Genomic DNA, 11,223 nt, shown 5'->3' on the forward strand with positions numbered 1-11,223 from the left:
CATATTTTTCCACTTTTTAACCTTATATTTTAGTGACAATGTACAAAACAAATTGATGATACATATGGTAAACATATTATAAGAAAGTGTGGTTCCATTCATCCACCGCAATCATTGAAGTTACCAAGATATCTTTCTAACTCTTCTGGAGAAGCAATGTAAACGACCATCTCAAATTGGGTATAAGCTTGAAATCTAGCTTTTTATTCGAATTGCATTTTTGTATCGTGTGCTTGTTTGTGTCTTAGCAGTTTCTTGTCCACTAGTCCAGGCATCACGGTCACTTTAGAGGTCGATGAAGGCGAGACCACAGAGAATTCGTCGACGTAACTAAGAAAGCAATAAAGAATAGTTACATAAGATTTGTTTTTATATTTCCAACATATATGATGCCTTGCATTGCTATGTTGAATCTCAATGATATTGCCTTTCTCATGTGTGTCAATTCATGGCAGCAAAAACCAATAAATATCGTGAACAGTTAACATGTAAGGGGGTCATCATAATATTATCAACACATCTTTATTACACCGATGAAAAACAATTTGGAGTAACTTGCATACACTCCAAGATACATAAATGACTACATTCATCTCTGACCCAAACATGAAAGCCAGCTAATTTGAGCAAATTAAACCCGCACAAACTTGAAGGACAAGCAGGGCGTACATGCTGTGCACATACATATATAAAGCATAAATTAATATAGGCAATAATTAGCTTACGAAGTTTGAACATTATTTACCAAGGTTGCATAGCAAGTTTGTTGTTTAGTTAAGGATAGACCTCGATGATGGACCTAATTCCTAGCATAGGTATGATACTGTAGCCACTGAATCCGGCTTCCAAGAAGATCTTCTCCCACTCATGCTCTTCTCGTTCACCTCCCTCAAAAACCATGAGGAAGAGATCGTACAATGCTTGTGCCTCCTCCTTTTTAGTACTATTACCCTTCGACTTTTCAAAACCAACCACCATGTTTATGATTATCACCTTCCCTCCAGCTTCTCTGGAAGGGATTGCCTCTTTGCACCTTCGTAGTATCTTGACGCACTCGTCGTCACGCCAATCGTGCATCACTGACTACAATACGAAAATATCGATATGATGTAGGATATTTAATCAAAGTGCATGTAGGCTTGTGCGTTCAATATTTCAACTTAATCAAGCATTTAAGTGTTTGCGTGTACCCTCGATAATATAGTGTATATGTGCATGTCATCCTCATATGCAAAGGGCATGTCTAAGCTCGATCTATGGGTTTGTATGACCATATTTGACGTTTTTGAGTCAATAAAGCTTCTATTAGTGCCTCAAAAAATAAAGCTCCTATTAACATGAAAAAAGTACCTCTACACAAAATGATTATTATGACCTTTTTTTTGCAGGAAAAATGATTATTATGACTAATACCAGTATAGCTCAAGGAAAAAAAAACACGGTACAACAAAATAACACCGGCCTCAAAACTAGGTACTGACTCACAATGCAAGTATGGAACACATGCGGACTAAAAAAAAGTATGGAACACATGTGAAATTACCTTGAGCAGAACAGCGTCGGCCGGGGGAATGTGCTCGAACATATCGCCCTCGATGAATCGCACCTCTCCGCCGGCGGGGGCCTCCGCGACGACGTGTGGGAGATCCAGGACGCTGCACTCAACGTGCGGGAAAGCTGCCGCGATGGCCTTTGCGATGGTGCCGGTGCCGCCGCCGACGTCGACCATCGAGCGCACCCCGGAGAAGACGTCGCGCGCGCGGCCCTCCCTCAGGAGCACCTCCACGACGAAGCGGCTGTCGTCGGTCATGCCGTCGCCTATCGTCCTGCTCAGAGCAGCCTCCCGCGCGGCCATATCCCACATGTCCTCGCCGTGGTGCATCTCGAAGAAGGAGCGCGGCTGCTCGTCGTCCATGAACCACGCGCTCATGCCGGAGAACGGCGCGGTGAGGTTCGGGTCGACCATGAGGGACACTAGACGGGACAGTCCGGACGACGCCTCACCGTCGCCGGCGAGGAGGCGGGAGGCTGAGGTGAGCCCGTAGACGACGATGGCGCAGCCCGCGGAGTCGTCCGGCTGCTGGTGTTGGACGGAGAAGACGCCCGAGACGGTGAGCACGCGCATGAGGCGGCGCAGGCGCGGGAGCCTGGAGGGAGGGAGGGCGATAATGGTGGCCAGCTCGCCGAGCGTGGCGCCGCCGCCGTTGCCGTGGATGGCGCCGGGAATGCCGAGCTCTATGGCGCATTTGAGCGCCATGGACTTGACGAAGCCGTAGGCGTGGATGCAGAGCTCGGCGTGGCCTTGGAGCATGTCCTCGGTGCTGATGAGCTTGTAGTCGCCGGTGAGCGCCATGGAGTACTACGTGCCGCCCTGCAGGGTGGTTGTTCTTAGCTTGTTTTTCGTACTTGTTGGTAGCTAGATCTCCGGTACTGCTCGCTAAATAGTCTCTCGAGTCACTCACCACTCATGCAGCTGAATCCTTCTCCGATTTTAATATTCATCACGAGAAAGTGCAGTTACATTTTAAGATTGACGAAATTTAGCCCTTCGTCATACTCCCTCCGTGTACCGCATTGAAATCTCTAAAATAAGACTTATATTTAAAAATAGGGAAAGTAAAACATAATTGAAGATTGAACGTAGCGTGGTGTGGTAGGAGTGACATGGTGACATCTTTATTGAACATGCTCCAGCTAACTCATTCAAAAGTCCGAACTGATGGAGAAAGACGGGTAATATATTTCAACACCCTTCCTCACATCTAGACTTATTTAGCCCTTAGACTTGAGATTTATTTAGGCCACATAATCATTTTTTAATACTGCGTTGGCAGGGTCTTCACCTCCTGGCTCGGATATCATATTAAATATGCTCCAGCCAACTCATCCAAAAGTCCGAACTGATGGAGAAAAGCGGGCAATATATTTCAACAATCTTCTCTCCTCAAGAATTATCATTTGGCCAGATAGTTCTTTCACTCTGTGTAAGCAGGCTGGTAGAGCGGTGGATGGCAGCATTGACGGTTGACACCAAGGTTACATTCTCTTCGGGTGAAAATCCATAATCTAGCTCTGTGGCTAGAAGATTGTGCATGTTGTTTTCCCGTCAGATGTTGGCTCCAAGTTCGGCTTTGTGGATGATAGCCCCAGGTTTGACTTTGTGAATGTTCTTGTCAGAGGGATGATTCCTTCTTGAAGATGTTGTCTTAGAGTCTTGCGTCCTTTGTTAGGCCACGTGTTGCTCCATGGGTGAATTGCAGTCACAAAGTTTGCGGTAGGATTTGGTGATACTACCGCAAAAAATGTGCAATGTAGATGGCCTTGGGTTTTTCTTTATTTTTATTCTGTATGCCGATTTGTTCAGTTTTGATCCTTGGCTTTACTTATTGTTAATTTTATAATTTATTGTGTTCAAGATGTTCATTTTCCTTTTTTCCTCGTCGATCATCAATTAATTTTTTTTAATAAAATAGATAAACTGGAGCACACAAGGACAACGAACATCTCCAATTCCATCAACTAAGCCATTGCCTCTAGTTTTATCTTTTGCATATCGACTTCCATTCAAGCTTACAATGAAAAAACTATGAAAGACCACATTTGCATAAATTGCACTAGCCTTCTAAGTTTTGAAAGGGCTCCTGAGCCACCCTTGAAAGATGGGGATCACAAGAAAGTGCAATGGGAGAACCACTGAAGAAACCAAACTGGAGATCATACTTGCCGCCATTGCTGCCATGATGTGTTAGGTTGAAGCACCGGATGACTACCTACTACTCCCTCCGTTTTAAAATAGATAACCCAACTTTATACTAACTTTAGCAAAGTTAGTACAAAGTTGAATCATCTATTTTGGAATGGAGGAAGTAGATCTAGAGCCAGCGTTCGACGTGGCAAAAACACCACATGCACATCAAGGCAGGGATTGAGTCATGAGTCCTTGTTCCATTTCATATGGCCCCATCACTCTGATGCCGCCACCATGGACTGATGAGCAAACTCCAAGGTATTTTTACGAAACAAAACAAAATCGTTCTAACTCAAAATAGTGTGAATTTTGAGCTGATTAAATGGGTAAATCTCAAAATATGCGGTGGGTTAACCAACAACACAGAAGATAAACTAGAGGGAAATTCTCGAAATATGTGAGACCCTGATAAACTAGGAAGAAGGGAGAAATCTCACCAAAAATATGTCTTCAAAAGGTAAATCCGAAATAGATTTGGTTGTTGACTGGCTTTGACCTGCTAAATTTGTCGCCATCACGTTTCCCACATGGTTTCTAAAAGAAATGGAAACATCGGCAAAGTGTGCCAAGACATAAAAATGTTTCCAAACATTAAAGAACAAAATAGACGAGCTCACCGCTGCAACCTGCAAACAATTTAATCACATCAACAAATTAGGCTTCGGCCTCGTGCTCCGCGTGATGGGTCCTATATATGGTTATGTCAACGTAAGCATCGTACCCCCGCAAAAAAAACACGTAAGCATCGTACCTAGAGAGATTAGGAATGACTCTCTTTCGAGATGTTTGGCCAATATAATACACACACATCGACGCCATCTAGGATACCGAGGACCATGATGTAGAGCCAAGAGTATATAACTGAATAAAAAAAGTATCCACATTCTCTTTCTTTTCTGAGGCCTGAGTCATATCCTTTTCACCATGATCTCATTGTCCAACCCCTAATCAGTGTATGACGAACATTGTAAATAGTTTCACTTCTTTCGGTGGCACGTTGTGTGATCGATCTTCCACAACACCAGCTTGCATAGTTTTTTCTTTGTTAGCTCATTGTGAGAAATGGAGTTGCGTTGTCACCGACTCATGTGGTTGATTGCTTGGCGAGCTTCATGTAGATTCTCATGGCCTCTGCGGTGTGGGCTTAGTCGTCAGTCGTTTCTGATGAAGTTGGAGTCGCTTGCTCGAGGGGTATGATGACGGTGACACAAATGTACAACCTCGACGAGATCATCTTCACAGTGGGTGGGTGTGATGTATCTTGTGTGTGCCTGATCCATGGTTTGTGATGATTTTTTTCCATTTTTTCGTTAACTAACATGACAACTCTTTTCTTCTTAATTAAGGGAATGAATCCCAAGGACTCTGGTAAAAAAAACTCTTTCCAATACCTTGACATGCCAATGTTTGCATTTGGCACATAAAATTTGTGGAGCTGTATGAAATATCCAAGTCGCACTAGCTAAATTAATGCAATATGGTTGTTTAATTACACTACACAATGAACCAATGGTTCATTACGAAAGGGCCCAAGGAAAACATGTTTTCCTTTTCTCTTTCTTTTGAAAACACAAACAGATTCATATTTTATTCAATCAAAAAGGCGAAAGTATACCTTTAAAAAAGCACGCGTACCTTTATGTTTTCAGTAATTGCCATGCACGAGTATCTTAAAGGCACGTTCATAATGGATGAAAAAAATAATGAGGAGTATGCGGCCGTGATGGTTGGTCATATGGTACGTTTGTATCCCTCACACACCGCTTGAGGATTGCCATGATGTGACGATGTTACCAGAACAGAGAATTGTCATGTTGCAATAGAGAAAGCTTGACATATTTTTAGGATTTACCATGTTGTGCACGAAGAAAATTGTCATGCTATAAATGTTAGAACATGAAAAATGTTGCATTATAGAAGAATTCCCTGATATAAGGGAGAATTGTCCACATGTTTAGAAATTGTCATGCTACAACATAGAAGTTTGCCACATGATCACGGATTGCCATGCTGGAATTGTTAGGTTGTAGCATAGAGAATTATGATGCTATAGACGATAAACATGTTCAGGAATTAGCATGCTAGCATACGAGGATTGACATGCATAGAAAAAGAATTGACAGTGTGAATTGTCATGCTACAAGCAAGAAAAAAATGGCATGCTATGCAGAGAAGTTGTCACACATGTTTTCAGTAATTGCCACACTACATCAGGGGGAATGTTGCTACACACGCGACTTTCCATGCTCTAGACAAAACTGACACTGGTTTAAAATTACCATCTATATACACATGAAAAAGTTGGCACCCGAATCAGATCGAGAAGAAGTAAGGAAAGAGACTGGACTTCACAGTGCAGTCCCATTCGCTCAAAAAAAAAAGAGTGAAATGAAGATTGCCATGTTGTCGCAATATTGAGATTTGTGCGCAAGATTGAACGCACAAGAGAGCATTCATGCCCGGAACCGTTTGTGAACGTTCGTTCGTTATCATTTGCAGAAAAAGATATACATGGTTTACGTAAAAGAAGTACATTATAGATAGGTGTCAAATTAGAACATGTCTCTTGTAACGATCTCGTTTGTCCTTAGATAAAATCACCATATCCAGGATTATCACCTGACCCAACATTTCTAGGAGGGATGACATCGAACCTTCCACAGTATTAATACCTCCACAGTCTACATCGCCCCAATCATAGATAGGAAAATGTATCCATCAACCTTTTGTCAAAGTCTGAATTTAAATGCACACACACACACACACATCGACACAAAAGTACGTAATCACCAAACATTTCACGGGTAGACCTCGATGATCGACCGGAACCCTAGAACCGGTATAATCTTGTAGCCGCTAAACCCAGCTTCTAGGAAGATCTTGCTCCACTCTTGCTCATCTCGCTCAACACCATTGATAAACATAATGTACAGATCGAGCAACGCATGCACCTCCCCGTGCTTCTTGTCTGCTCCGACCACTATATCGATGATTATCACCTTCCCTCCCGCCTCTCTTGGAGGAATGGCCTTTCTGCAAGTCTTCAGTATTTTGACGCACTTCTCGTCGTCCCAGTCATGAAGAACCGACTGAAGACAAACATGGAGATACCGCGTATGCAACTTTAATGTTGAACATAGACAAAATGCTAATTAGTGGAGGAAGAGGATGTACGAACCTTGAGGAAGACGGCGTCTGCCGGTGGAACGCTCTCGAACATGTCGCCGGCAACGTACTTGACGCAGGTGCCGGCGGGCGCCTTGCTGACGACGTGCTCGAGCTCCAGCACGCTGCACTGCAGGTGCGGGAACGCCTCCGAGATGACTTGGGCCGCCGCGCCGAGGCCACCGCCCACGTCGACCAGGGAGCTTATCCCCCGGAAAACGTCGCCGCTCTCCCTGACGGCGATGTCCACGATGAAGCGGCTGTCCGAGACCATGGCGCTGTTGATCAGCGCGTCCAGCGCCGCGTCGTGCCCGGACATCTCCCACAGCGCCTCGCCGTGCGCCTGCTCGAAGAGGCAGGGGTCCGGCAGCGCGTGCTGGAACCACGCGCCGATCCCGAGGAAGGGGGCGACGAGGACGGGGCTGAGCACGAAGGCCATGATGGAACCCGAGCTCTGCGAGCCGATGAGGAGGCGGGACACCGGCGTGAGAGCGTACAAGGGCTCGGCAGCGACGGCGCCGTTGCAGGTGCCGTTGTTCACGGGGGCAGCCGGGACGACGACGTCCTCCTGCTGGACGACGCTGAAGACGCCCGAGACGGTGAGCGTGCGCATGAGGCGGCGCAGGCAGAGGACCTTGGACGGGTGCACCGCGACCCTGGCGACTATCTGGGGGAGGGTGGCGGCGCCGCCGTGGTGGTGGATGGCGTCGGCGAGGCGGAGGTCCAGGGCCGACTTGAGCGCCATGGACTTGATGTAGGAGAATGTGGTTGCCCAGAGCTCGTGCTCGGCGTCCAGCACGGCCTGGTCGTCGGTGCTCTGGCCGGTGAGCGCCATGATCGATGCAGTGTGCGTGTGCTGCTTCTGTTTGCGTTGGCAGATATATGTACAGGGAAAACCAGACGTTGCCCCCTCGATATACTATACTCACTGCTTACATATACTATTGCTATCCAGAAACTCGAAATCTAAGAGAAGGAATCTGAGATACTCTTGACTGTCAACTGAATCTGACTTACTAAATTTACTGAAGAAAAAGGTGTGCCCAGATGATCGCCATCACGCTTCTCACGTGGTTTCTAAAAAAGGGCAAGCATGAAAATAACTGATGAGATTTGGTGATACCAACAGAATACTTTTTGGCACTCGTGCTCCACGAGGTTGGTTTTGTATCAATATCCCCAGGTGTTTGCACATCACACACATCAAAATAGCATCTAGGACCATGACAGTGCGCACAGAAGAGTCATATCAAATGATTGGATAATACTACCAAACGGGAGTCATTTCCCTTTCGCCATGACGTGTCATCGCCCAAAGCCAACCAACGTATACTTGAACAAATTTCCCTTTCACCATGATGTCTCATGGCCCAAAGCCAACCAACACCTTAATTATCCTCAAGCATTTGGTTAGGTCGTTGTAGCTCCCTGTTTAATGTTTACCTCTGTGATGCAATAGTTTTTGAGATATACGGTGTCAACAGTTCATATACAACTTTCACTAGTTACATTCTACTCCCTCTGTCCCATAATATAAGAGCGTTTTTGACACTACACTATAAAAGCGTTTTTGACATTAGTGTAGAACGCTCTTAGTGTAGAGCGCTCTTATATTATGAGGCGGAAGATCCGTGTATCATTATATTAAGAAGAAATGAGACAAGAACCCATACAGCACCCACTCACACGTACATGCTACTCACACCACACTATTGCTCTTAGATTCCATCCACGCCTGTTTATCATTAAAAAAATTCTTTCTTTTTAAAAGAGATAGATTTATGTTCAATTCAATCATAATAGCATGTTCGTTCATCATACCTGCTCGCAACTGTTGAATTGTCGCATCAGATTTGACAATAGCGTTTTTATTGTTTCTGATGTTTGTTGTACTACCATGATTGAAGATGAATTGATCAGGTGTTTCCCATAAAAAAAGTTGGCTTGGGCACCGTGTCATCATGTCAAGCACCTGAATAAGCAAGACCGACACTGCAAGTCCATTGATTCTGAACTTCCTATGTTCTCCAACACAAGATCAGAAACATCTCCAGGAGGAAGAAAACACTGAGATCCAAGATTAGTAGTGCTGCCTTTTGTCTTCAGTACTCCAGGTGATTGGCTCCGCTACCAAACATACTGACACAAAATATATCGCAGTCAAGTCGGTGTCACTACACTTCAGGACATCTTCAAAACTGAACGCTGGTCACACTGCGAATGCCATGATTGCTTCAAGATTGCTGCATGAACAATTTACGTGTAAACTTCCCCAGCAACTTATGTGATGCAGAGAGGAATTAGACAATGGTTGTGTGTTGGCCGAATCTAGAAAGTAGAGTTATTCAGGATAATTAATAGCAAATGTTTAAAACACAGAAGCCTGCAGATGCAATTTAGAAATGAGTCAACACGCATATGACATATTACCTTTTGGACAAAATGTTAAATGACACTGATTAGCTGAATCAACAGAGCACTGCTAAATTATTCATGAACTGTAGAATTTCTTTAGTCAGCAATCAGACATGCAATCAGTATCATACACCGAATCACCGAAGTACAGATGCTGAATAATAAGAGTGGACACTGAAACATAGACATAACATCTCAATATCATTCATTATCTCCATTAAGAAAATATACACCCAACTGTCGATGGTAATTTATACATAAAAACACGACCGGAGCAGACTCCATATAACCTGCTACACATATATGTCTTGCAGTGACAGAGGTAACTCACTGGTCACAACTACTCACACCTCGCAAAATGCAATAAGCTGGCTGTAAACATATCGGTCACACCAAAGCACATGCATACAACAAGACAGCACAAACGCTGTTCATGCCGTTTTTTGAATATATAATATGATTACTCCACATAATTTTGCGTGGAGCGTTCAGGGGTAGAGCTCAATAACAGATCTAACCCCCAGCACCGATATAATTTTGTACTCGCTGAACCCGGCTTGCATGAATACATTTTTCCACTCGAACTCCTCTCGCTCGATCCCCTCGAGAAACATGATAAACAGATCAAAGAAAACCTGTGTCTCTCTTGTAACAATTTCATTTGGCCCAGATCCAACCACCATATCTACGATTATCACCTTCCCACCGGCCTCTCTGGGAGGGATAGCTTCCTTGCATTTTTTTAGTATCTTGACACAATCTTCGTCGCCCCAATCATGAAAAACCCACTAAGATGCACATCAACAAAAAATAGGATTAGACCTTATAATCTTCGGAATTATGAGTTTCTTCAAACAAATAGTTAGCTTACGTTTGTGGTTCAATTGGTACGCATTTGTAGCTAAATGCAAATTGTATGACATCCTACTGCAAAATTAGGATGTGTGCAAAGGGAAGAGAAAAATCTAAAGGGTGTACCTTCAGGAAAAGAGCATCCGCTGGTGGAATGTACTTGAACATATCGCCAGAAATAAATGACACATGGTCATCAGTAGGAGCTTCTTCAACCACGTGAGGGAGATCCAACACTGTGCATTTCATTTGCGGGAATGCCTTCGCAATTGCACTGGCAGCTCCACCATGGCCCCCAGCGACATCAATAAGCGAGTTTATACCAAGAAATACATCACCACACTCCCTCAAGATGATATCCATGAGAAAGTTACTATCAGAAACCATTGCATTGTTGATTGACTGGTTGTAAGAATCATTCTTGTCAGCCATCTCCCAGAAGGTAAGGCCATGAGCCTTTTTGAACAAGGATGTAGAGTGCTCATCTAGGAACCATGAGTTCATGCCAAAAAAGGGGGCAAGGACAGTTGAATCAAGCATCAAAGACAGAATGGGAAATAAATTCGATTTAACTTCATCGCTAACGAGGAGGCAAGTGGTTGGGGTAAGCACATAAACAGCCTCCTTGTCTGCCGTGGTGGATTCATGGACAGCAAAGATGCCTGATACGGTGAGCACCCGCATGAGCCGTCGTAAGCGGGGAAGCTTAGATGGATGGAGCCCGATCTTTGCGGCCAACTCAGAAGGTGTCATAGCCCCACCATGGTGTTGGATGGTGTTAGGGATTTGCAGTTCCATTGCACATTTTAGTGCCATGGACTTGACAAATCCCAATGCATGGTGCCAAAGGTCAACTTGAGCCTGGAGCAAATCCTGAGAGCTATTCTTGCTTTGAATGGGTGACATTTTTGTTGAACTTGCTTTCTTTGGTTATGGGTGGGATTGTACACATGTGTGCTGGTCTATATATGAACAAACTCATCAACATACTAAGGCAAGTTGCTAAGGCACAAGGTAGGGCCATGGGTAATAAGTTATTTAAG

The 11,223-nt window shown here is 44.3% G+C and overlaps 3 protein-coding genes across 3 annotated transcripts; all 3 read right to left on the reverse strand.

Annotated features, from left to right (window-relative positions):
* Positions 1 to 506: 506 nt before the first annotated feature.
* LOC125537356 (acetylserotonin O-methyltransferase 1-like) lies at positions 507 to 2,427 on the reverse strand. The gene is made up of 2 exons (XM_048700664.1): positions 1,544 to 2,427; positions 507 to 1,083 (listed from the first exon to the last, which is right to left on the reverse strand). The coding sequence occupies exons 1-2, from the start codon at positions 2,351 to 2,353 to the stop codon at positions 775 to 777; spliced, it is 1,119 nt and encodes a 372-aa protein (XP_048556621.1). The 5' UTR covers positions 2,354 to 2,427; the 3' UTR covers positions 507 to 774.
* Positions 2,428 to 6,291: 3,864 nt separating this feature from the next.
* On the reverse strand, positions 6,292 to 7,887 carry LOC125537364 (O-methyltransferase ZRP4-like). Its single transcript, XM_048700671.1, has 2 exons — positions 6,927 to 7,887; positions 6,292 to 6,837 (listed from the first exon to the last, which is right to left on the reverse strand). Exons 1-2 carry the CDS (start codon positions 7,746 to 7,748, stop codon positions 6,547 to 6,549), a joined length of 1,113 nt encoding a protein of 370 aa, XP_048556628.1. The 5' UTR covers positions 7,749 to 7,887; the 3' UTR covers positions 6,292 to 6,546.
* A 1,629-nt stretch (positions 7,888 to 9,516) lies between these two features.
* LOC125537371 (acetylserotonin O-methyltransferase 1-like) lies at positions 9,517 to 11,223 on the reverse strand. Its single transcript, XM_048700680.1, has 2 exons — positions 10,307 to 11,223; positions 9,517 to 10,116 (listed from the first exon to the last, which is right to left on the reverse strand). Exons 1-2 carry the CDS (start codon positions 11,084 to 11,086, stop codon positions 9,817 to 9,819), a joined length of 1,080 nt encoding a protein of 359 aa, XP_048556637.1. The 5' UTR covers positions 11,087 to 11,223; the 3' UTR covers positions 9,517 to 9,816.

This window comes from Triticum urartu, chromosome 1 (assembly GCF_003073215.2).
Source record: "Triticum urartu cultivar G1812 chromosome 1, Tu2.1, whole genome shotgun sequence".
Classification (NCBI taxonomy): Eukaryota; Viridiplantae; Streptophyta; class Magnoliopsida; order Poales; family Poaceae; genus Triticum; species Triticum urartu.